The sequence below is a fragment of the Fonsecaea erecta genome, assembly GCF_001651985.1.
Source record: "Fonsecaea erecta strain CBS 125763 chromosome Unknown Scaff1, whole genome shotgun sequence".
Classification (NCBI taxonomy): domain Eukaryota; kingdom Fungi; phylum Ascomycota; class Eurotiomycetes; order Chaetothyriales; family Herpotrichiellaceae; genus Fonsecaea; species Fonsecaea erecta.
The window spans coordinates 1,600,073-1,624,937 of NW_017387244.1; the positions used below are offsets into that span (position 1 = coordinate 1,600,073).

General features: G+C 53.7%; 11 protein-coding genes across 11 annotated transcripts; 6 read left to right on the top strand and 5 right to left on the bottom strand.

Moving 5' to 3' along the window:
• Window positions 1–1,713: 1,713 nt before the first annotated feature.
• Window positions 1,714–3,452, bottom strand: AYL99_00558 (hypothetical protein; the record flags this gene model as incomplete). Its single annotated transcript, XM_018832074.1, has 3 exons — window positions 1,714–1,827; window positions 1,908–3,351; window positions 3,397–3,452. 3 exons carry the CDS (start codon window positions 3,450–3,452, stop codon window positions 1,714–1,716), a joined length of 1,614 nt encoding a protein of 537 aa, XP_018697953.1.
• Window positions 3,453–4,620: 1,168 nt separating this feature from the next.
• Window positions 4,621–5,838, bottom strand: AYL99_00559 (hypothetical protein; the record flags this gene model as incomplete). The annotated part of the gene is made up of 5 exons (XM_018832075.1): window positions 4,621–4,907; window positions 4,962–4,994; window positions 5,064–5,509; window positions 5,570–5,685; window positions 5,743–5,838. The coding sequence occupies 5 exons, from the start codon at window positions 5,836–5,838 to the stop codon at window positions 4,621–4,623; spliced, it is 978 nt and encodes a 325-aa protein (XP_018697954.1).
• A 313-nt stretch (window positions 5,839–6,151) lies between these two features.
• AYL99_00560 (hypothetical protein) lies at window positions 6,152–7,853 on the top strand (the record flags this gene model as incomplete). The annotated part of the gene is made up of 2 exons (XM_018832076.1): window positions 6,152–6,247; window positions 6,294–7,853. The coding sequence occupies 2 exons, from the start codon at window positions 6,152–6,154 to the stop codon at window positions 7,851–7,853; spliced, it is 1,656 nt and encodes a 551-aa protein (XP_018697955.1).
• Window positions 7,854–8,602: 749 nt separating this feature from the next.
• Window positions 8,603–9,283, top strand: AYL99_00561 (hypothetical protein; the record flags this gene model as incomplete). Its single annotated transcript, XM_018832077.1, has 1 exon — window positions 8,603–9,283. The coding sequence occupies one exon, from the start codon at window positions 8,603–8,605 to the stop codon at window positions 9,281–9,283; it is 681 nt and encodes a 226-aa protein (XP_018697956.1).
• Window positions 9,284–10,127: 844 nt separating this feature from the next.
• Window positions 10,128–12,035, top strand: AYL99_00562 (hypothetical protein; the record flags this gene model as incomplete). The annotated part of the gene is made up of 1 exon (XM_018832078.1): window positions 10,128–12,035. The coding sequence occupies one exon, from the start codon at window positions 10,128–10,130 to the stop codon at window positions 12,033–12,035; it is 1,908 nt and encodes a 635-aa protein (XP_018697957.1).
• Window positions 12,036–12,449: 414 nt separating this feature from the next.
• Window positions 12,450–14,121, top strand: AYL99_00563 (dihydropyrimidinase; the record flags this gene model as incomplete). Its single annotated transcript, XM_018832079.1, has 4 exons — window positions 12,450–12,620; window positions 12,688–12,812; window positions 12,867–13,298; window positions 13,365–14,121. The coding sequence occupies 4 exons, from the start codon at window positions 12,450–12,452 to the stop codon at window positions 14,119–14,121; spliced, it is 1,485 nt and encodes a 494-aa protein (XP_018697958.1).
• A 128-nt stretch (window positions 14,122–14,249) lies between these two features.
• Window positions 14,250–14,810, bottom strand: AYL99_00564 (hypothetical protein; the record flags this gene model as incomplete). Its single annotated transcript, XM_018832080.1, has 1 exon — window positions 14,250–14,810. The coding sequence occupies one exon, from the start codon at window positions 14,808–14,810 to the stop codon at window positions 14,250–14,252; it is 561 nt and encodes a 186-aa protein (XP_018697959.1).
• A 671-nt stretch (window positions 14,811–15,481) lies between these two features.
• Window positions 15,482–16,639, bottom strand: AYL99_00565 (hypothetical protein; the record flags this gene model as incomplete). Its single annotated transcript, XM_018832081.1, has 2 exons — window positions 15,482–16,174; window positions 16,280–16,639. The coding sequence occupies 2 exons, from the start codon at window positions 16,637–16,639 to the stop codon at window positions 15,482–15,484; spliced, it is 1,053 nt and encodes a 350-aa protein (XP_018697960.1).
• Window positions 16,640–19,336: 2,697 nt separating this feature from the next.
• On the top strand, window positions 19,337–20,923 carry AYL99_00566 (hypothetical protein; the record flags this gene model as incomplete). Its single annotated transcript, XM_018832082.1, has 1 exon — window positions 19,337–20,923. The coding sequence occupies one exon, from the start codon at window positions 19,337–19,339 to the stop codon at window positions 20,921–20,923; it is 1,587 nt and encodes a 528-aa protein (XP_018697961.1).
• A 689-nt stretch (window positions 20,924–21,612) lies between these two features.
• Window positions 21,613–22,104, bottom strand: AYL99_00567 (hypothetical protein; the record flags this gene model as incomplete). The annotated part of the gene is made up of 1 exon (XM_018832083.1): window positions 21,613–22,104. One exon carries the CDS (start codon window positions 22,102–22,104, stop codon window positions 21,613–21,615), a length of 492 nt encoding a protein of 163 aa, XP_018697962.1.
• A 1,168-nt stretch (window positions 22,105–23,272) lies between these two features.
• AYL99_00568 (hypothetical protein) lies at window positions 23,273–24,019 on the top strand (the record flags this gene model as incomplete). Its single annotated transcript, XM_018832084.1, has 1 exon — window positions 23,273–24,019. The coding sequence occupies one exon, from the start codon at window positions 23,273–23,275 to the stop codon at window positions 24,017–24,019; it is 747 nt and encodes a 248-aa protein (XP_018697963.1).
• Between the last annotated feature and the right edge of the window lie 846 nt (window positions 24,020–24,865).

The following is a 24,865-nucleotide window of genomic DNA, read 5'->3' on the forward strand; positions in this document are numbered from 1 at the left end:
GACCTAAGCCCGCAGACCAGCGCGAGCCAAGCTGAGGAAGGGACTTTGCCCTTGGAGCTTTTGATGAAGAGTGTCAGAGGTTGCTGCAGGCTCGAGGGGGAAGTGGAGTCGACGGGAAGTTTGGTGGAGGACCAACGTTTCATCGGCGGCATACACTGCAACAAATATGGGGACTCGTGGGCTGGCCTAGCGTCAGCAACGCTCGGAAAGCTGCCGAATTGGCAAAAGTCAAGAGCGTTTTGGCTGGCATCTTTGTTGTTTTCTTTTATTTCCCCTTGGGGTCCTCTAGACACAAGATATATTGGTTGTTCTGGCGTATTGATACTGACCGTCCAATTGAGAATGTGGAGAGTGGATGGTGGCATCTGACCAGTGATCGGCCCCTTCGGCTAGCGAGGAGGGAAAACGTCAACAGGTAATCGAGATGGACTTAGTCCATGTACGTACACCGCCCGTGCCATTCCGGGGAAAGCGCCAGGTACAAAACACCACGCCTGACCTCGGTTGCACTGGAGCGACGGCCGAATAGGTCGAAGTGACCTCAAAGCTAATTTAGAGTGGTGAACTGATCCGTAAAAGTGATGGTGAATGTGACGAGGCTTGAGCAGTACCCAACCAACGACGGGGTATGGGCGCCAAAGGACTGTCCACCAACGGCCGGTTTGGTCCACTCCCACGCAGACGAGGAACTCCAAAGGCGGTGGAACGGGTTTCGTGCAGAAAACGGACGGAGGAGGAAAACTGGAGGATCCATCCTCAAACACGTGCCCTCTCGCCTGTGTCTCGACCACGTCTGACAATGACGGAGCTTGTTGTTGTGGTTGGCTGCAGTCTCAAACGCCACTCTGCTAGAGGACAGCCCCTTTCGTATATCTTGCCAGGCCACGTTGCCGGTGCTCGGGCTTTGGGATGTTAACAAATCTTAACTTGTCTGTTTTGGGGTCATGGTTGAACAGGTCGCCGACAGTATGCACAATGTCTTACCAATGAAAGATATGTGCCTATACAAATGGTGTCGCCGGATGCAAAGAGAAGGGGATGTTGTGCTCTCTAAAAGTCGGGGCTGTCATTTGAAAGATCAAGCGTGTGAGCCTGACGTTTTGGGAATCAGTGGATGCGTTGTCATTTGAACTGTCGTACCCTGCTCGCCTGTTACCCCTTTTCAAGCCTGAGTGATATTGAACCTGCTTTCCACCCGGGGAGTACCGCAAAAGTCGAAAACTATTTCCGCTTCGACAAGAACTTCCAGCATTAAATTAGATGTGGTGCTTGCACGGACTACAAGTTCGGGGTGGGAGATCACTACCGCGCTGATCTTGCTTTTTCCGTCTCGCTTGCACACACTGAGGTTTCCACTACTCCAGATCAATGCCCTGTCTTACCTTGAAGTCCCCGGCGCCATATAGCCGTCGATCACTTAGGCGGGAACATGGAGGAAGAGAGTCGTTTGAAAGGAGTCGTTTGGAACTTTTCGAAGCCTCCTGTACAAAGCTGCATAAGATGCCTATGCCCTATCCAGGTATCTATGAGAGCCCCAACTTCTTCCAACTAACCTTTGCATACCTCGTACACTTTCCTTGCTGCTCGCTGAGGGGAGAGTAACCCCGTGAACTGAGCAGGCTTTGAGTCTCCGGCAATCTTCACTGCCCACAGCATATCGCTCACCGATGCCTTTTGGTGACAGGTATGCAGATCCTGCGGAGTACAGAGTCCCTAGAGACGGGTTGCGTTCCACTCTGCCATCCATCCTTGGGCCGCCTGGACGATTTGCTTTTGCGCATTGGCGACTGGAGCCGGAGGCAGGCTTGCTGTTGTCTCATTTGGAAACTGCAGGATGCAGAAAGTCAGCGGTATGTCTACGATGGGAAGAGCACTACGAGTAACCCTATAATTTGTGGTAAACTCACCAAACCGTTTTCATCCCAGTGATGCACGGCACCTTGAATCAAAATGACCGGCTCACTTGGCGTACTTGTGTGATTGAGAACATCAGGCTTAGCCAATGTCGCTAACGCGGTCGCGGGCCGCCAGGGGTCGGCTTGACCTCCTATGGTCGCAAGTCTCGGGTACGAGATGTTGAAGCCGCCGTATTTATTGACGGCATTGACATTCGGAGGCGTGGTAATGTTAAAGGCATAGCGGCAAACTTGCGTCAGATATTTGACGGTCAGCAGGCGAGATATGAGAGGAAGTCGGTCGTCCGGAACACTGGCTCCGTCCTGAATATAGCCCCATTCCATACAGTACTGATATGGCCATGACAGTGCATTATAGTTAGTAATGTTCTTGTCGGCATACATGGGCGCTGATTCGTTGTGAGTGCCATAGCATTCGTCGAGCGTGCCATCGCACGAGCCAACATAACTGTCGCTAGTCCATGCCAACCAATTGAGCATGGGATTCAACAGCTGTGCGCTTTCATTTCCCCATCCGCCTGCCTTGATAAGCGCGGTAGCGTTGGACTTCATGCTGGCATAGCTGGGCCAAAGAAGTGTGTTGGAGCTGATGTTTCCGCAATAGTAGCTGAATTCGGGACTGTTGACGGCCGGGTCCCAATTTCTCGACTGCCACCAGCCAATTCCGCTTGATACAATATTTGCCAGATCGTCATTGTGCGTGAGATTCTGCAAACCGAACGCCTTCTTGAGTTCGAAGACGGTCTCTGCGTCATTCTTCTCGAGAATATTGTCCATGATGTTGATCAGCTTTGTTTGTGCTGCGATACATGCAGGTGGACCGTATTCGCGAACAGGTTCGTAGTACTGCCAGTAATCATAAATGGCTTCGGTAACCCCCGATGATGAAATTGCGCCCCAGTAGATTTCGGGATACAACTTGCGCAGGAATGCGACGATGCCTCCGGAGTACGAACCGCCGTAGGCTAGATAGGCCGTGCCAGGAGCCGTCAAGTTGAGATGTTCTAGCCCCGGAAAGACGACATGTGAGGCAAAATATGCTTGATCAGCTACGGCTTGGTCGGTGGATAAAAACCGAAGGTTCTTGGTCGATAGATCGGGTGTGGGGATGCTCTCTCCATAGTATCTATGCTCCAACACCACTCCAATGCCGTTCAGAGCGGACGCAAGCTGGTAAAGAATTCCTTTCTGGAGGTAAGGCAGGCGCGTGCTGGCATCTGCCTCTCCGCTCTGCAAGACGATCACAGGGCCGCCGGGCTTGTAGTATGTTGCGTCAAAATAGTAACGGAGCTTGAACGTCTTATTTGAATGTGGCTCATATCGGGACTCGTTGTGGAAGTGATCCACCGGCATAGAAATGTAATGTGCAGGGTAAAGCTCCACAGGGTCAACATCCTGTCGTACGACCAACCTGTGAGGGGCTGGAGCCAGATTCCTGTGTGATGTCAGTCAATACTTCGATACAAGCCAGCCAACGTACGTTGCTTGTACCAGCCCAGAGAGGGCGGCTGCCAGGAAAGTATACAAGTTTCTCATTTCGCAAGAATAAAGACCGTGACGAAGAAACAAAAGAGAGAGAAACAGAAAACAGAAAACAAGAAAACCAGGCAGGGTGTTCTTTTTCCCGCGCACGGTTCTTGTCGTGCGACCAACCTGTTTTTTGCTGCTGAACGCAAGGTCGCAGCATCTGGAAGCTCATTTGACTCCGCATGTCGAAGTCATGACACCTAACGGCGACGCCTGGAAGTCGTTATCGGGAAGCTCCAGAAGCTTGTTGGCCATGATATATAGCGATGCAACGTTGACGGGGGAGTAAGGCAGCAGCCTATTACTCATGGGGAAGGTGTACAAGTGATCATCATAGAATGTCCATGGAAGAGCCAATGCCGACGCACATGCAGGTGGAACGATAGAAGGATGCAAATCGCAGATATATGGCCACCACACGGAAGCCAGCGCGAGTTGGAGAACGGTCCTCGGGCTGAAAGTGATGAGGTGATTGGAGATAAGGGTAACAAGCACTTCGGCAGTGCTATAAGCATGTCAGATCTCCCGGCTGCCCGCGCACATGTCCCGCATCAGCTCCGGGATCCCGAGCCAATGTCCGTTCTACGCAGCCAAACACTGTCGAGGCTGCAGCAGACGAATACGATCGAGGCTGAGCTCCGATGAATACGTGAATCGAGAACGGTAGGTAGACAACGAGTCACACAGTGAACGGTGTAAAGGAGAACGTGATTGTGAAAGGCGGGGATGGATGACGTTTAGAGACGGAGAGAGGCCTTGAAGCTTTCACGCAGGTGCTTTGGCCGCAATAGGCACAGGTAGTTTACAATTTATTAGCAATGGAGCACTAAGGGGGCGAAGAGGCGAGGGGGGCGGACGAGCCGTGTAGCAGGCGGGATGGAGCAAGCTGATCCCTTCGCTAGCACGAGTAATCATTTGTTTGAGCATATTTCGTGCTGCTTGAGCACAAGCCGGAGAAACTGTTTGCTAAGCTTTTCTGGGGTTAGAACAAGGTCGTGTTCCCGTGACTTCGATGACGTCGACCGCCAAGAGCGGTAAGAATCTCTCCTTCCTATTCGGGACTTCCTCAGCCAAGACCTTCTACGCTATTCCGATTTTGGAAGCGGCCTTCTATCAAAAAGCCCATGACTTTCACCGACCCCCCCCCCTTTCCCCCAGATTCCCTTGTTCTTGATCTCTAAGGATTCCAGAACTTCACGTTCTTATTGCCCATTTGCCAGAAGAACTCGTCCGCCATCGACACAGAGGCATCTTCCGTCCACATAAGCCTGAAATGCGACATTTTAGCAAATCTCCCGCTCTTGGTTGCAACCACGGATGAACTTACCCCTGCTTGGCTGCTCAAATATAGCACGGCCCCTGCAATATCCTCCATTTTGCCTATCCTTGCTGCTGGCATTGCCTTGAACAGCTCTGCAAATTGATTATCGCCTTCTTCAACCGGGTTCATTCTACTGGGGACAACTGTGACCTGGTTCAGCTTAATCGTGACCACATCCGCGTATCAGGTTCACTTACAGCCTGGGTTGATGGCATTGACTCTGACGTACCCTAGACCTCGGTGTAATGAGCACTGTTCCCAGTTCTGGACCAGCGAAGTTGATGGTGGGGAATACTCACATCTGGCGAACTTACTCGCCAGCAGGGCAACCAAATGATCAATCGCCGCTTTGCTGGCCGCATAGCTGGTCAAATCGACATTTGTGCAGTTATGCATGCTGGCACAGCTGCTAGTGATGATAATCACCCCGCGACCCTCATCTCGACCCTTTCGGCCATTCCCAATGTCCAGATTGCTCGCCGCCACCAACAATTTCAGCAATGCAACGGACAAGAAGTAGTGGGCCGTGACATTAACCCGGAAGGTATCATCCCAGTCCGAATGTCGTGAAGACCAGAGAGACTCCTGTAACTCATCCAAGGACGCGGTTTTGACGTTGCACATCTTTGGTGGATCTCTCCTGATCCCAGCGTTTGAACAGAGAATGTCCAGGTGAGTCTCATGTTTTTCAAGTTCTCTGGCAACAGCAGCAATTCCGTCTTTTGAAGCCAAATCACTTGCAAACCTGGCGACTCCTCAGTCAGTCATTCGACTGCAATGCCAGAAGGCGTGGTGAGACGGTTACCCCACAGCCTTGCCCCCCGATGATTTTCCCATTTCATTGAGCTCGGCCACGACTGCTTCAATGTCGTCCGTCGGTAATGCAGTGACATATACCCTTGCACCGTTCGATACCAGACCCTATTGCACTTTCATCAAATCGACTGTAACCGCGACTGCGGGACGGTTCCCGCTCACCTTTGCGATCATCAACCCAAGACCCGAGCATCCCCCGGACACCAGGGCTACTCGGCCTTTGACGCCAAACAGATCAGCCACAGAAAGAGAGGACATTCTCGACTGGTGACCGCACGAGTTTTCGAAAGGCCTGTTGATGGTTCTAAAAGCATGACAACAAGCCTCCACTGCGGCTCTTGCCGCCAGAAACCGCCTCCCGTTGTTCTCCGCCCCTTCGTCCATGTACTCGCACAAGTCCGCGAGCTCGCTTCTCCATTCTTGATCGACTCTTTCTTTCTGCGTGGAGAGTTCTCAGCGGATATAAAATTTGCTGTCAATTCTTCGAGTCCTATCCCTTTACTTCCCGAAGCATAACGTCGAGCACTGGAAGATCAAGTCTTCGAAATCGATTCAAGGGATCACGACTGCAATGGCACCTTCAGTGGCTGGGCTCCTTCGAGCCATCAATCACGACTACGCTATCTGGATCATCGCAGGCATTTTGATCTTGCTTGGGTTCTATAAGGTCAGTGTCACGATTGATGTCGTCTTCCCTAGCCTAACGTTGGTAGTGGTCCACTGCCACCGATATCCCCAAAATCAAAGGTATTCCAGAGATTCCCGGTGCTCTGCCCATACTGGGACATCTCCAGCAGCTGGGGCCCGACCATGCCACGGTTTGCGAAGGATGGTGGCGAAAATATCAACAATCTGTTTTCCAGATCCGTCTGGGCAACACTAGAGCCGTTGTGGTGAATTCCTTCGAAGATGCTCGGCAGATGCTTGTGGGCCATCAAACTGCTGTTATTGATAGACCAACATTATACACGTTTCATGGCGTGATTTCCACCACTCAGGGATTCACAATTGGTTCCAGCCCTTGGGACGCATCTTGCAAGAACAAGCGAAAGGCTGCGGGCCAGGCCCTTGGCCGGCCAGCGATGAGGGGGTACTTCGACATGTTTGACTTGGAGTCCTATTGCATTGTCCGTGACCTCTTCCGCGACAGCAAGAACGGCGAAGTCGAGATTGGCGTGCGACCATACATACAACGATATGCTCTGAACACCACCCTGACGCTTTGTTATGGTATCCGGATGGACAGCGTCTATGATGACATGCTGAGAGAAATCTTGCACGTCGGGTCAGCTATATCACTCCTCCGTTCGGCCTCGGAGAACTATCAAGACTATGTTCCCATCATGCGTTACTTCCCCAACAACGAAAAGATCCGTCGGTCAAAGGAGCTTCGTGATCGACGTGATCGCTACCTGAACTTTCTCCTCAACAAAGTCCGAGACATGATCAAAAACGGCACCGACAAGCCTTGTATCAGCGCTGCCATTCTGAAGGACGAGGAGACCAAGCTGACTGGAGTCGAAGTCTCGTCAATTTGCCTCTCTCTGGTGTCGGGAGGTTTCGAGACCATCCCGGGCACCTTGACTTCATGTATTGGCTCTCTCTCCACAAAGGAGGGTCAGATCTTTCAGGACCGCGCTTATGAGGATATCATGCGATATTATCCAGACCCTGCAGCTGTTTGGTCGAACAGCTTCCAGGACGAGAGGGTCCCGTATGTCAATGCTATTATCAAGGAAGCTGCCAGGTACTACACTGTCAGCGCCATGTCCTTGCCCCGCAAGACGGTGACCGAGGTTGACTGGAACGGGGCGAAGATCCCAGCCAAGACCATGATTCTCATCAATGCCCAAGCGGCAAACCATGATGTGGACCACTTTGGTCCGGACGCTGCGGTATTTAACCCAGAGAGATGGCTGAACGACGAGTATGTGACACGACCGTCGACAACAGTGCCTGAAGAAAAGCCCAGCCACGGCATCCAGCACTTCTCGTTTGGCGCAGGGTCCCGCGCCTGCTCCGGTCAATTCATCGCCAGCCGACTCTTGTACACGGCCTTGATCAGGCTGCTGGTGTGCTACAAGATCGTGGCCAGTGAGACAGAGCCTCCCAACACCGATTATATCGACTATAACCAGTTCAAGTCGGCGCTGGTGGCGATCCCCAGAGACTTCAAGGTCAAGCTCGTGCCCAGATACGACGAGAGCGTGATTCAAGAGGTGATGGCTGCAGCGGCCGAGCGAACAAAGGATTACTACAGCGAGGAAAGCTGAAATACACTGAACAAGTCATCCACCTTTATCTCTATCCTATCCCGGGAGCACGCGAATGACTGTGCAACATCATTTGAGGTCTTTTGCAAAACAGCAGCATGATGATATGATTTTACAGGTTCTGACGAATGGAAACCCCAGTTTGATCAAATGGGCGGACTGCTTCCTATCATCGAAAACCAAAGCCAGCCAGCATACTAGTGGAAACTGCATCTCAACATTGAGCCTTTGCAGCGGTGTTGTCAAGCACCGTTTGACATCTTGTTGATGTTGCACCGCTCAGCAGCATGCTGGACTGAACCGAGTATATACAAAGCATAAGAATATATGACTTATTCAGTCCCCTAAAGCGAACTTTTAAATATATCCCACACCTTGCTTCTGGCTTCTCTCATCGTAGCCTTTGCCCACTCGCGCCTGCCTAAGATGTCCTAACAAGCTTACTCGAAGGTGCGAATACGTGGTGCAAGACGTCTTCCCGCCTCTCGTCTGTCAGTTGATCGCTCCGAACGCGCCTTCCGACTTCCTACATGATGAACAGGGCAGGCTCCCGGCAACTTCATCTCAGGCTGTGGGCATTTGAGAAACGCCTGGGTTCTGCATTATCACACAATATCAGCCGAGCTCACGATAGAGTCTTGCTATATGTCCGTATCTTAACAATCTATCTCATTGGCGTTTTGCTGGATCGCAATCTGTTCAGTTGCAGTATCGCTCATTCTCCATCGCAGAGATTCAGGAGTGTAAAAATGGCGACTTCGACGGGGTCAACGTCTTCCTGCTCGGTGTTCGACAAGCAGTACTACATTACCGCAGTCACAATGATCCTCCCAACCCTCTTCTCTCCCACTCAGTCGATGCCGGGCGAAGCACCCGGGGACTTGGCCCCTCTCATCCACCCGGACGCCAAGTTCTATGAGTTCCCCCATATGCTCACGCCAGAAGGCAGAAAAGACTACCTCACCGCCTATCGTGCCAGTACCGAGCCCCTCAACGAGTTCTTCAAAGACGCAAAATATGAAGTGATGGGGGAGATGGTTGTTATCGTCTCTCCACGACCTCGTCCAACTACGAATTCCAGCCGAGCAAGTTCACAGAGCTATGGAGCGATCGGGAAGACTGTCACGGCGAATGTTGCAGTGGAACTGATCTGGACGGCCACTGTGGCAAAGGACTGTGGTGGGCAGTTAAGAGAGGGCGTGCAGATGACAACCATGATCGCTGTATTTTTCGACTTCCACAATGGGCAGCTTGTTGAGCAGAGGAACTACAACTGTGTTGTTACTCCTTCTGTGCCACGGGAACCACGAAGACCCGAAGGAGAGAACGAGAAGTCTCAAGATAATAGGGTGAATTGGATGGCTCGAGAGATGAAGGAAGGTTTAATTTCCGTAACATCCACGCGTCGGTTGGGTCTATGTCTTTGGTGACCATAAGATCCAAGAGAACTATCTTGCGGGGTCTTCGCATATACATACTTGTTTGTCGCGCCATGTTTTAATATCGACCGGCGGACGGACATGTGCCTGATCTCGTCTCACGGCTCCGGATATCTGCGTGGTGCTCCATCAACCCATGAGTTCTCTCCTGCGGAGAACAACGTCGCTTATCATTTCACTTCAGCCTTGTGGTTGGCCTAGTCGCCATAAGACTCCACGACGGAAAGGAGATTGTCGAGTTCACACGAATATTAGTTACTAAGTCGAGACCAGATGCATAGCATAAGACAAAAGTTGATGAATGTTTTGTTTTCGGAGGTTCCCTATTGATCTTTCTTTTTCCCCTGAGCCTTAGACTTTTTAGACCAGCTTCTATTCTTGGGCAAGGGCAGAAGAGATCGACCCTAGACCCGCAGGCTGAGAGGCTGGGCTCCGGTACAAGATAGATGATATTCACACAACACGTGGTCTGGCAGGAGGAGGAATAAGAGCAATCTTTTTGTGCACTTGCTGCCTGGCCTGTACCACTTCCTCGGGAGATAAGAGGGGGTGTTTCCATTCAGAGAAGACGGCAGCCCAGAGCACAGTGTCCGTGTACAGGTGTATAGGTGCGCTCAGTGTTTGAGGGAGTTCGGCACGCACACGTGAAGAATTCCAACAACATCAGAGCCTCTGCGAGTGTCTTTGGCCCATCTTGCCCTGCCTTCACGACTTGCACAGTCTACCAGGGTAGGCAGGCTCTCGATCTCGCGAGACAGAGGACACGGGGAAAGGAGGAGAAGGAAAAAAAAAGAAGTCTCACCACGAGGCTGGATCGGATCTTATAAAGATCACAATGGCGTCCTCAACAACTACCCCCGAAGTGGCGGACGTGGACGTGGACGTGCTCATCGTTGGCGGTGGCCCCGTCGGTCTGAACCTGGCGTACCAGCTACGGCGGTTCTCGTCTGCGCCAATCAACCCCGACGCTTCCGCAGAGCCGATCTCGGTGCACGTCGTCGAGATGCATCCCAAACCCGTGCAAGAGAATTTCGGGCGCGCCGTGACCTTCTGGCCGCGCTCGATGGAGATACTCGCGCAGATGGGTCTCGCTGACCAGATCACGCAGCAGTGCGTGGCCGTGCGGTCGAGCGCCGCGTACGACACGACGGGAACCGAGGTGTTTGGCCGCGGGTGGAGTTTCGTCGAGGGCCTCGAGGACACGCGGTTCACGTTCGCGAGCGTCCTGCGGCAGAAGTTTGTCGAAGACATTTTCCGTGCGGAGCTGCACAGTTTGGGCGCCAACGTCGCCGAAAACTGCAAGTTTGTGGATCTGAGCGTGGACGAGGCGGTCGAGGTTGGCGGGAAGGGCAGGGTGAAAGCCAAGATCTTGGATCGCAGAGCGGGCGAGGGACATGAGAGGGAATATACTGTCAAGTGTCGGTATCTGATCGGCTGTGACGGGTCGAGGACACTGGTGCGCGGGGCCGCAGGGATCGAATCTGACGGAGATCGCACGGAAGACAAGTGGGTCAGAATTGACGGCGTTCTCAAGAGTACGACGATGCCGAAACCCAGGTCCTACGGCGCGATCGAGAGTCCGCTGTACGGCAATGTTCTCTGGATTCCGCTCGATCATGGCGCGACGAGGATCGGATTCGCACTGAACGACGAGCGGAGGAAACTGTACAAGGAGCTCAACCAGGAGGTGTTTGTGCAAGAGGCGAAGTTGTCCGTCAAGCCCTTCGACATTGAATACGACAGGATTGACTGGGCGAGCGTGTACAGCGTGGGTCAGCGTGTCGCGAGAAATTTCTGGGCCAAGAAGTCGGTTTTTCTTGCTGGTGACGCGGCCCACAGCCATAGCTCGGGAGCGGGCCAGGGGATGAATGCTGGCATGCACGATGCAGTCAACTTAGGTTGGAAGCTGGCGCTGGTGTTGACGGGCGTGCTGAAGAGGGAGGTCCTTGAGACTTATGAGCTGGAGAGGAGGCCGAATGCACAAAAACTCATCAAGTACGATGAGGATATCAGTGTTCTCGTCTCTGGAAGGCTGCCGAAGGACTGGCCAGGGGATAAAACCGAGGACCCCAATGTGGTTTTGGGTAGGATATTGCAGGAAGCCAAAGGATTCAACACTGGCTTGACTATTGGCTTTGAACCGAACATCGCCATATCCAGGGACGACAGTGGGGAAGACGCTGAGCTGGTGGGGAAGCGAACAATAATCCCGGCACCGGCCATAGCAGGCTATCGCGCGCCAGATGTTCAAGTATTAACGCCCGCACTGTGGGAACAAGTCTGGCTGCACACTCTGATGGCGAACCTGGCGAAGTTTTATGTCGTCGTCTTCATGGGCAGGTCGGCTGAAGCTAAGAGTTCGTTTGTCAAGATGAAAGAAGACGTGCAGCAGAACCAACACCTGAGGCTGGATAGGGTCCCAGGAACAGCGACAACAGCTACCAATGGAGTTCACCTCAACGGATCCTCAACATCCCAGCCTCGAAGATGGCCCGTGGACTTCCTGACCATCTTACCTGAGAAGGTCGGCAATGCCTGGTTTGAGTTGGGGACAGATCCATTGGGCAGGGTTTACTATGACGGCGATGGCGGCAAGGCATACAAGAGATATGGTGTGGAGGTTGACGCAGGGGCTGTCTTCGTGGTGAGGCCTGATGGCTGGATTGGAGCCAGATTCGGACTCGGGCCCGAAAGCGTTGTCGATAGCATTGATACGTACCTGGTTGGACTGCTTTACCGATAGATACCTACATAGAAAGAGACATCTGGAAGAAATGAATAGATGGACTCCATCTTGTGGTTGACATGAAGTCCTGGTACGGAGGAGTAAATCATAACAGACGTAGATTACGGGGGAGCATGTTGCCTCGGTGTTGCCCGCTGCGGAGAAGCTGGAGCAAGTCATTCATTGGCACTAGTCCTCTTTCAGCGCCGCACGGAGATCCCCGGAGTTGCTTATCAGACTCGTGGGTTGAAGCAGCGCAGCTTCCTCTTCCCAAGACGGCCAGTTCCATGGGCGAGGTCCATTCCTCGGCAACAGCACCGAAGAGACCGTGAGACGACTGGACTTGATCGACCAAGCAGGGAGTTGAAGTGTCACCATGCATCCGTATCTCCAGACTCGCCGGCCCTGCTGCCACGTTCTGACAGGCCCATCATGGACGGTTTCGACCTTCTTGTCATCAATGGGCTTGTGGTGACCGCCTCTGACACCGCGAACTACGACATCGCCATCAAGGATGGCAAGATCGCGCTGTTGGCCCCGCCAGGAGTGCTGGGGCCCAGCAGTGCGAAGAGGGTGATTGATGCCGAAGGTGGCTATGTTATGGTATGCACCTGATCCTTTGGTCTGTTGTGCAGAGGATGATTGAATACTGACCACCTCTGGGTTTTAGCCCGGCGGCATTGATTGCCATGTCCACCTCGAAGAGCCCGCCCTGTTTGGCGGCAAGGGAAGAAGCTCGGACAACTTTGAGACGGGCACCAGGAGCAGTATCTGCGGAGGGACCACGACGATAGTGTATGTCGCACCCCGACTGGCTGGCGGTCGAATACTGACCACCGCCTTTTGCAGGGCCTTTGCACCTCAAGCCAAGACCATGCCCTCCCTCCTCCAAGTCCTCGAAGATACGCAGGCCCGGGCAAGAGACAACTGCTACACCGATTACTCGTTTCACATGCTCGTCGGCCACCCGGGGGAACAAGCCCTAGCGGAATTCCCGCGCCTACGCGAGCTCGGCATCTCCTCACTCAAAATATACATGACCTACGCGGCTCTGCAACTGCGGGACGACCAGATCCTGGATGTGTTGTTGGCATCGAGAAAAGAGGGGATCACGACCATGATTCACGCCGAGAATGGAGATGTGTTGACCTGGATGACCAAGAAGTTGGAGGAGCGGAAGCTGTACGCTCCGAAGTACCATGCCACCTCCAGACCGCAGATCGTGGAGACGGAGGCGACGAATCGTGCGATTGCGCTGGCCGAATTGATGGACGCGCCTATGTAAGTCAACCTTGTTGGTTTCGCCGTCCATCGTGAGGTTCTGAGCTCACCAGCATGCCTATCCAGCCTCGTCGTCCACGTCTCATCCCCTAGCGCCGCCGCCCACCTTCGCAACGCGCAGACACGTGGACTTCCCGTGTACGCCGAGACGTGTCCACAGTATCTCTTCCTGACCCGTGCAGATCTGGATAAGCCCGATTTCGAAGGCGCAAAATGTGTCTGTTCGCCTCCGCCTCGCGAGTCTGCCCACGACCACGACGCCATCTGGATCGGTCTCGCCAACGGTACCTTCACGGTGCTCTCCTCGGACCACTGCCCCTTCATGTACGAAGACTACGAGAAGGGCAAGAAATCCATCATCAGCGAGGAATACCCAGAGGGCCGATTCAGTGGCATTCCGAACGGGTGCCCCGGGATAGAGACCCGTCTGGCACTGACGCTGAGCGCGAATAGACTCCCGCTCCAGAAGTTCGTGGAGGTGACCAGCACCAACGCGGCTCGGCTGTACGGCCTGTATCCACAGAAAGGCACGATTTTGCCTGGCGTCAGCGACGCCGATCTCACCATCTGGTACCCGCCGGGCAAGTTGGGGACGTTCAAATTGACGAATTCCATGCTCCACCACAACGTGGACTACACTCCTTTCGAGGGGATGGAACTCAACCAGTGGCCGAGATACACAATTCTCCGGGGCGAGGTGGTGTGGGATAGAGATGGCGGTGGGCTGCTGGGCAAGAAAGGGTACGGTAAGTTCGTCCCGAGAGGGAAGAGCACGCTCCCGGGACCCAGAAAGGAGGGCGAATGGGACGTGAGCGTGTTCTAGCGGCTCTACACTAAAAGATCAATGGAAAGAACTATTCTGCCCTATATGAATGTCATTATTTGTGTTTTGCAGGTGTTGCAGTTTCCTATTCACATCTCATCACTCACGACTGGCACCGGTCTTGCTCTTCACATTTTCTCCGCCACATCTCTGACCACGTTATCCTCCTCGACTTCCGAGTATTTGGGCGGCGCCGCATCAGGCACATCAGCGCCCAAGCCAGCGTCGTGACCACCCATGCCGCCTGTGCTGGAAGGACTCTCCATCTCAGAGGATCCTGCCCTGGAAGAAACCGAGTGAAATCCAACCTCTTGCTCGTGGGTGATGTCGATGTTGTGTCGGGGTGCCTCTTCCAGGCTCACATTTCTCGACCTCTTGAGCGTACGGTGGCCCGCATAGCCTCGATAAATGCCCATTGCGGCGCAGGAGAGCCCGCCAGTCGCGATGGCCAGGGGAATGCTGATTGCGGGATGCAGTGCGGGCTCCCCCCGGCTCTTCTGGCACCGGTAGCAATGGCATGAGCGAGCAGGTTTGTGATGGTTGTTGATGTTGTTGTCGTTACTTGGACGGTGGTGGCAGCGGGGATGGTACGCCTGTCGGTTGGTCTGCTGGTGGTGGCATTGTACCTCCGCCTGGAAGCAGCTATGGTTCGTGGCCGGGGCTTGGTCCTTCTCAATGAACGCGTCCATGGGTGAGTTGGCTACTTTGTCTGTGTCTGTTATTGACAAACAATTGGGTTCTCGGGTTTACTACCTTTTGATCTTGTTGAGGAGTGATCTACTCACTCCCATGAGCTTCAAGAAATATATATACATAATCCCATCTCGACTCCTCTACCAACTACTATTCCAACTTCCTCAACGACGTATTGAGGGACGGAGGGACTCGACGCCGACGTATTCTCCAACCTACGAGACTGGGTTTGGCCTCTTCGGAGAACCAGCCCGCCCATGGCAGTGTAAATTAGTGCACATTACGGCCGAAACCGAAGCATGACTGGGCCAATGACCTCAGGAGCAACGCAGCTTGGCAGCTGGTTCCGTGTAAGACGTTTTACCACGCCAAGGGTCATTATATTGCTGCCTGCTGCAGATCCTCTTGTGGGGGGAGAAATATGTTCTCGGGATGGAGGAATGCACATTGGACGGCGAGAATATCCGGTGAGTGAAAGGGTGGTTGTCGATGTTCACGGCCGAAACCCTCGCGATCAAGTCCCGTTCTGGCTTCAAGGCGCGAGAAGGGACAATAAGGGACCAGTTCTTCCAAGCCAATTGTCAACCCGTGTTCTTTTTTACCCAATATACCTGGAACTATATCTTGGCTACTGCTACTACTACATCGTCATCTTGATCTTGTCAGCTCAGGCTTTCCCTTCCACCAGGGCACGCAGCTCGAGGCCTCCTTGGTGTGTATAGACGCCCTTCAGATCCCCGACGCTCCGTCTCAGGATCCACTCTTCACTGGTCAACTCCATCTCCTCCTTCTGCGTCTGGGGCTGCTTGTCGATGAGCCCGCCCTTGAGCCGGCGCAGGACGACGGCGTCTTCAGGCCGGGAGAAAAACACCAGGCTGTGACGGTCGATCTTGTTCTGCGGCGGCGGCGCGGGCACGACGCGGTGCACGTTGGACCGCAGCAGGCCCGCCGTGAACTTCACCAGAGCGTCACCCAGGTTGACCACGGCCGAGCCGGGCACGGGACGCACATACACCCAGTCGTTGGTGTCCGGCAGGCGGATCTGCAGGCCGCCCATCCAGTTGAACAGGATGGTCAGGGAGCCGAAGTCGGTGTGCTCGCCCAGCCGGGCCTTTTGCTCGTCGAACTTGCCGGGGGCCGACTTGTTGAATCGCACGTGGTCGCCCGACCGCTCCTCGATGCGGTGCAGGTTGGCCAGGGTGCCGATGGGCAGCTCCAGGTTCTTCTCCAGGTGGGTGAACATGAGGTCGATGGCGGCGCGGCAGTTGCGGGCGTAGTCGCCCAACAGGGTCCAGTGCTGCTTGATCAGGTCTGGACAGGGCAGCGGTTTGCAGTTACCGATGAGGTCGTCTTTGCGCATCTAGAAAGAACGAGGCAGAAAGTCAGCAATTCAAATCCTCCGCAATTTTCCACGGCATATATATATATATATATATAAGAGGTGGATAGGTAGGCGGTGATTGACATTATAATTCTCATTCCGCAGGATCGTACCGTCCTCCGCCTCGCGCGTGCCCAGGAGCCGGTACCCGAAGAAGGGATCGAGCTTTTCCCGAGCAAATGCGTCCTTCTCCTCGTTGGGCAGGGCGTGGAACTGCTTCTGCACGGCGTGGAGCTCTTCGGCCTGCGTCACGATCTTCTCGCCCAGCGCCGACCCTTCCATGCTCAGGTAGAAGAAGCCCAGATCCTTGGACGCCTGGAAGAAGCTGCGTGACTCGGCCTCATCGTAGGCCTCAAGTTTGGGGAGCGAGATGGACACGAGGGGAGCTGTCCGTAGACCCTCGGCGAAGGGGGGGTACTGGTCGTGCGATGTTTTCAGGACCATTGCTGTGGGCTGGGTTCACTATTCTTGGGTGTTAGAAAGGACGGGGTTGGTTTGGGTTGGTGGACGGTGGTAATGGTACGGAATAGGATGTATCGAACACTGAAGCTGTGGTTTGTGGTCGGTAAGTGCATATATGACATGATGGCTCATATATTTTTGTCCTCTCCCCATCCCGCATCCCCCCCATGCCGGACTCCCGTATACAAGAAGAGAAGCCAACCCCCAATTCCTCCCACGATCTACGATCCAGGCTCGTACGGTTACAACTCCAACCGTGCTTGTCTCCGAATCCCCCGCTTGACTCGTTACTCGGCTTGACGTGTCCGCCCTACGTACACGCGGGCGCTGGCAATGATGGGATCACACGTCGCAGCAACGGCGGTGGACACCGTCGGCGATTCTCCGAACAACAGACTCATTACGATACTTTGTACGTGCGAACCTTGATCTCTCCGCAGGCCAAATTTCTCTTTCCCCCTCCGGGAGAGTCTTGCTGATTTAGCCTGAGATACTAACTAAACAATTTTGAGCGGGCCTTTGTAGTCCTCGTGGTTGTGTTTGTCGCCTCCTCTTCGGGCTTTCGAGGTCGATGTCAGATTACAGAAGGTGTTCAATTTCGATGCCTTCCGCTCCTATTTTCCTCCCAGGTCCAAAAAAGCGGAATAACGTGCGAGACTTAGTGGTGGAAAGCTACTCCCATATTGGAGGATGCTTTGAGTGATCCTCTTGCATTTCTATTCAACACCGATGCTGGCTCAAATGACCGATCAGCGGGTTTGTCGAACATTTGCTTCTCCGTCACAATAACAATACAATGTATCGACTCGAGTTCTTGATACAGATTTGCATCTGGTCACAGTCCCAAGTCGCATGTCAGTCACACCATGTCAGAGACTATGGTATCGTTCGTTGTCGTTTGTGTTCGATTGTATCCAGCAAATCCACTCCTATGCTTCCGGCTAGCACGTCGAAGTCAACCCGGCTATCTGAATAGTTGGGTCTGAGTTACAAGGTATTTGAAGGAATCAGAAGTGATCAGCTCCGGTACATCTCTCTCGAGGAGGCGAAGGAATTGCTACCTGTCAATGGCCGGTCTTGCACCACTTTGGATTTGTGACAAACCAAGGAAGCTTATGGGTTCGGTATCCAAATACCCATTTTCCAGGAAGATACGCCCGCATCCGACTACTCGAAGACGGGTTCACACCAGGTAGAGACAGAAGGCCATGAGAATTTTGAATCCTCTCCAAAAGGCAGCGAAGCGTACAAGCTGGAGAGTGAAATCCGTGTCATGACTCGATAGCCTACGACGGAAGGGTTAGACAGGTGGTTGCTGAAGACGAGGCACTGACCCGAGGGATTTGGTTCCCACAAGTCTTGCCCTTCTGACCAGATTTATAGTATTTAGCCTGAGATGGGGTATGTTGCACACTCGGAGCCTCGTTACAAACCTAAGTAGAACTCTTTTCCAAGAATGCCATTTGACATTTTCCTTGTTTCCAACAAGCCCTCTTGACAGAGATGAAAGGGTGCATCAATTTTTGTTCCTACCAATACGTTTTACCTTCCCGCCCTTCTCTTTGTAGGCATCAACGGCTTGCCGTCGCGACGGACTCTGCGATAAACTACCTAGTCTGTCACCCACTAAACGCAGCCCAACACCGACGAGAGAGGGAATTGTTCGGCTAAAGAGATCTGCAAAGGCTGAAGCAAACCTTTTTACAATACCCCAGCCGGCCTATAGGCAAATTTCCAACTTGTTGGTCCCCTTCCTCATAGGGCCCCATCGGTTGTTTGGGTATTCTAGCATTAGTATCCAGTTTCTGGGCCAATATCGACAAATGCCCCGGCTACTCGGCACGAGGCTGCGGAGACGAAGGGCCCCCAGCAAATGCGGGGAGGGGGAATAGTCGCGGAGAACCAGCACCGGAGTAGAGTACTGTCGACATGTGACTACCTGTCTATCAACCCTGCATCCTGTCCAGGAGAAACTAACTGTGAGGTGGCTAGCCGCCCACTAGCTGATCTACTCCTTCTGGGTTCAAAAAGCTGTTTCGCATGACTCGTCCAGCACGTTCGCGACGCTTTTCCCCCGGCGATGCGATACCTAGCTAGGATGTCATTTATGCAACGACCACCAACCATGGACCGGATATACCACGAGATCGTCCCTGCCTAGAGAAAGTAAGGGGTTCTCTGCCGAGGGATTCTCTCCGTCGTCGTTGACGCGAATAGACTGGCGTTCTATCTATCGAGCCTGGGCGATCGACACTCGGCCCTACCCCGTTCCTCGCCGTTTCGAACCCTCTCTCCCCCACGGGGAAATGATAGACGACAGGGGAGAGACCGGGAACGCTCTGCGCAGGAGGTGGAGGATGAGCTAGCACGTAGGTATGCACGAAGTAGGGGATTTCGGGCACGGTATTCCTGGCTTGCATGGCTGTATTTCGATATTGAACTAGCTAAACCAACTGCGACCGCATGCCCTGGGTCTTGACTCAGTCCATTTCCCGCGAGAGGCTGTTGGAGACATCTATAGCGTTGGTTATGGATTATGCTTCCTACATAAGCTGGCTTCTTGTCCGCTTCTCACAACCTGACCCGCCTCAGCCTGTCCCTGCTTCCACCCCCCCATCTCCAGCCCTTTGAGTCTCCCTCTTTCTCTCTGTCCTCCCGGATCATCTACCCCGAGTCATAATGGACTCAGCGGTACACACCACTCTCACGGTGTCGGAGGTGCTCGCACTGGAAGACAAGAAAGGCCTCGGCTTGACACCGGCGCTGATCAGGCTCTACCTTGTGCTGGCCCCCGCCACTCTGGTGGTCTGCGCCACCAACGGCTTTGATGGCTCCGTCCTCAACGCTCTCCAAGGAATCGACAGGTGGAAGGACCAGTTCGGGAATCCGAACGGAGCCTTGCTCGGGATCACGAGCTCAGCATACGCCCTCGGCGCCATAGGATCGACCCCATTCTCTGCCATTGTTTCTGACCGCTTTGGCCGACGATGGTCCATCTTCATCGGCAGCATCATCATGATGCTCGGCGTCGTCTTGCAATGTGTCAGCAAGAGCATTGGGCTTTTCATCGGCGGACGTGTCGTCGTCGGTTTCGGTATCTCTCTTGCTTTGGCTGCGGCGCCGATTCTGCTCGCAGAGTTGGCCCACCCGCGACACCGGGTTTTCTTCTCTGCCATGTACAACTGCAGCTTCGCCCTAGGCTCCGTGCTCGCAGCATGGGTGGCCTACGGCAGCGTCCACATTCCAAGTTCCTGGGCCTGGCGGCTTCCCACGCTCTTCCAGGCATGTCCAGCGCTCATTCAGACGAGCGCGATCTGGTTCCTCGACGAGTCGCCTCGTTGGCTGTGCTATAAAGACCGCGGCGATGAGGCCTTTGCCATCCTGGTCAAGCACCACGGGGGCGGCGACCCAAATCATCCTCTGCCAATCGCCGAGTACCACGAGATGTGGGAAGCCCTGCAGCAGGAGAAGCAGATGAAGCACAAGGGGCTTCGCCTGTTCCTGCAGACACGGGAGAACCGCAAGCGGCTCATGATCCTGATCTGCCTCGCCGTCTTCGGTCAGTGGAGCGGCACTGGGCTGATTTCCTACTACCTTCCGAAGATCCTGGAAAGTATTGGCATCACCGGACAGCAGGAGCAGACGCGGCTCAACGGCATCGTTACCACCGTCAACTATGTCACCAGCTTCTGCGCCGTCATTTTTGCCACCAAGGTCGGCCGTCGGGTCTTGTTCGTCGGCGGAGGTACCTTCATGTGGCTGTCGCTCGTTGGCTTTGCGACCTCGGTGGCCGTCTACAACCAGCACAAGTCGCCAAGTGCGGGCCGCTCGTCCCTGGGTTTCATCTTCATCTTCAACACGGGGTACAACTTCTGTCTCATCCCGACCCTGTACCTGTACTCGACTGAGATTCTGCCCTACCGTTTACGCGCAATGGGTCTCAGTATCTCAGTCTTCACCACGAAGGCCTCCCTTTTCTTCAACCAGTTCGTCAACCCGATCGGGCTGAACGCGATCGGCTGGAAGTACTACTTCGTCTATGTGGGATGGGTGGCTATCGAAGTTCTGATCATGTTCCTCTTCTTCCCTGAGACGAAGGGCCACACGCTCGAGACTATGCCAGAAGTCTTTGGAGAGCATGTCCTGGACAACAAGAAGATCATGGCGAATGAAGACGATGTCCAAGTTGTGGAGTTGGGTGGCAGTCCCAAAGGATTGGATCGGAACAAGGGCTATTCTGAGCACGTCCAGGATGTTGGCGTCTAGTCCGGGATTGGCTGTGGCACTGAGGGGTTTGAGAAAACCCGGGGCACAGACTAGCATGTGTGATGATCGCATGAGACTAGGGAGGTTGTCTGCACCGAATCTGCGGTTATGGGACTACCTGCATACAGCATTTTCGTACAGGAGAAGTGGTTCGACGAGACAGGGAATCTCAAGAGGCCCAGGGCCAGGACGAGACACGGGGCAAAGATCTTAGCTCAATAACGAGACTTTCGGTTGCAGTCGGGGACTTTCGACAAGACAAACACGAGGCTGTGATAATACTTCGATTTTCCACTCACGCCACAATTCCTTGGGGGTGCTCGCTGCTAAAACATGGCTGTGGCGCTTAGAAGCAGCAGAAGCGTGTCCCGGAGGCCGCTTGGGAGGATCATACTGTCTAAACAAGCCAGCAGCCAATGTCCAGAGATACTGGAGAATCAGGAGTTGTTCCAAGGCTCCTCGGTTGATGCGGGCGGTGCCAAGACCAGTACAGCTGACAATGCATAGCTTATCTGTCATTACAAATTCCTACCCGCTGTTTCTCGCTCACAAGCTGAAGGAGATCGCTAAAATGACGCCATCACTTTGCCATCATGCGAGTCATTCTTCCCAAATAATGGTTTCCTACCCAACTTTGTTCCATCCTTGACTCTTCCTTCAGCATTCAAACATCGTCGTCTCCGACTTTATCAAACTTCTCGAGCTTCTTTGCTCCTGTCGTTGACCTCCTTCACAGCGGCAACTGCTCCTAGAGCCTCCGTGACTAAGTGGATCACATGGTGGCGTCTGTCGCCCAAGAGCTCCTTGCCCAAACTGTACGCCCCCACGGCCTCCTCCAAGAGCCGCCTGGTGTGACCTGGGGACTCCGAGTGCTCATGGTGATGTTCATGGTGTGAGTGCCGACGGGGCCGAGGTTCGTGGCGGTGGTGATGTTCTTCATCGTCGCTGCTGGCGTAGTCGTCTTCCTCGCGTTCACGTTTCTGCTTCTTGAGAAGCTGGAAGGCTCCAACCGCGACAGCGGCCCCCACTGCTGCCTTCACATAGTGGTCACTGGCGTCCTTATAGTCTTCTGCGACTGCTTTACCGAGTTCGTTGGCAGCATATACACCACTGCCCGCCATCGCGGCGACCTCGACATTTGTCTTGAAGGAGTGTAGTCCCTTGTTGTTTGATTCCGGCATTGCTGATGTTGTTTTTCTTTGCTTGGTTGCGAATATGGATCTGTTTGTTTTGGCGGAATGGTTTCAGACACGACTACAAAGAAGACGACCCGCAAGCACTTATACCTGTGGGGTCCGAGGTGTAGAAACTTCCGGTCCGTCGACCATCAGGTGCTCTGGGATCAGCCTTCTGGGTCGCGCCATCCCACGGGGAAAGGTTGGTCTTGGTCTTTACGACTATCAGGTTGTTTCCTCGTACCCCGACTCCTTGGCAAACAGACAATCGCGATCCTGGTACTTGGGCCATCAATCATGTTGCTGGGCTTTTCGGGGATGTCTATACCAAGCAAGAGTATGAAGCCAGGCTACGAATACAGGCAGCCCGATATTGACAAATGATTCCATCTTTAGCACTCTAAATGCAAGCGGATGTCAAACAGACCGGTGTCTATAATGCAAGACATTGTTGTTAACGCCCTCGGAAGGAAATTATAATCAGGCTCATTGGCCAAAAATCACACCGGTTTGGCAATCGTTCCATTGTTGCATCAACACAGCGCAGCCAGGCATACAAAACAGTGTCACGTGGATCTATTCCGACTATAGCTAAGAGCAGGACTTTGACCACTAACTGTGGCTCGTTTGCCAAGAGAGCTGGCCGTCAGGGACATAGCCATTCTGATGATGGTTTCCTTAATCGACGCCGTGCTCTCTTTTTGTACCTCACTAACGAGCTAGGACGACATCTCCAGACTTTCACAGCACAGGTATGTAAGTATGTATGTAGGTAGGCAGATCCCCAGAGTCAACTAGCTCACGCGATCATCAGTTGGATGAACGTCTTTGAGGCTCTTTTCCAATCACACCATTCTCACAAGACCCAATCACGAAGAGTCTGGGTCAGCGATCATTCCAAATCGCCTTACCAAGACACTGGGCAAGAAATTGTTGGCTCATACAAGGTGGAGTGATCAAAAAAGTCCAACATGCCACGTGACCTGTGAGGACAATACACCACTCTGCCGCTCGTTCGCCTCGCTATCTCGAACTCATGTGACGAATCGGTCACTCGAAACCGTCGAAGATCATACATAAGAAATACGTAAGAACACCGCAGAGAGACACGAAGGAAGAAGACAGACGTCTCTACTTACCGCCAAACCACTGTATACAAGCACAGACGCACAAAATGCCTCCGTTGAACCTCAACGCAGTCCTGAAACCACCACACGTTACATTCGACTCGCATGGGCCGTACCACCGCTCGTCTGTGCGCTCCGTGCTCGACTACCTCGGCGCGGGCGAGCTTGACTCCGTCCTAGACCAGAAACACCACCGCCGCCACAGCCAGGGCCGCTCGGTGTACCAGGAGGACGTCGTCTTCCCGAACTTCAGCGTCAGAGAGACAGCTGAGGCGTACTTCCTGGAAGGCGACTTCCCGGGTATCCACAACCCCAACGACATCAGGATCGAGAGGCTGGGTTCCCAGGGCCTAGTGGTCGAGGCTCAGGCGCCGGAGATCGACCTATACCGCGAATGGGGTGAAGTCTTGGGCATCCGGCCAGGGAGGGACGTGCGGGTGGAAAGGGGCCCCGGCCCCGCGGCCTCGGAGGGTTCTCTCGACCACGACCACGACCACGACCATGATCACGACCATGCCAAAGCTGCCGAAGGCGACAAGCCACACGGCGACATCAGACCGAATAGATTGCATCGCAGGGAATCCTCCTCGCGCGCCGAGGAGGACGAGCCCTCGACCACGACGTTGCTCTCGGAACGGCACGCCGGCCGGTTCCTGCGGTCCTTCACCTTCCCACATACCGTGGACCTGGACCGCATGAAGGCGCGGCTCAAAGACGGGGTGCTGCGGATAGCGCTGCCCAAGGCGTCAGTGCGGGAGAGGCGGTCGAGCTATAAGATTGAATATGGGGGCTGAGTTGAGTCAGTGAGTACTGTGCCTGTTGGCTTCGTAGATATATATTCTGGGATACGTTCAGCAGCAGCGGAGAGGAACTAAATGTGGAGTCTTGGATGCTCACCTTAGAGAGGTGTTCAGGAGTGAGTGCTCTAGACGCTCAGTTATACTCACCGTCGACTTTTCCTCAGGTCGGACGGCGCCGCAGGTGGTTGAACGGCCTCCCTCAAGGTGTAATGTAGTGAGTAATTCAACTCCAGCTTGGGTCTGGTTCTTTCTTGATTTCTTGTGTAAGGTCTCTTGCGTTACTTGCGTTAGGATATGCCTATGTAGAGAGTCAGGCCACACCGACTACTCCACCATCGACCTCGGACACAAAATCAAGCCCCGGTAATACAGCGTCCGGGACCAGGCCTGACTCACTTTTTTCGTCGTTGCTCAGAAAAGAGACTTGAGAGGGGATGATGGTCGTAAGTCGCAGGTTTCAACGAAAGAAAAAATCCCTTTAAGAATTATATTTTCTGTGATAAGACCACACTTCCTATAGTTGATGACCTCCTCCTAGTACGAGTTCACCTGGCTGTAAAAAGCATTTAACGACCAGATGAACAGACTAAGTACGCCGACCAAATCAGGCCAAGGAGAAGTCAGTTCGCCACACTCTGAAGAGTATTCGTCTTGCAGGAGCCCGGCGTAGCCAGACCAGATGGGCCCCGCAGGAGCGAGCGCGCCTCCACTGTATTGGATCCAGGCCAGTAGGTCGCTATGAACGTCCCAGAGTGACTTGTCATGACGCTGCTAAAGCCTCTGCAGAGCTGCAAGGAGATCCATGGCTAAGAACTGCACCCGCAGGTCAGTTCATGCTGA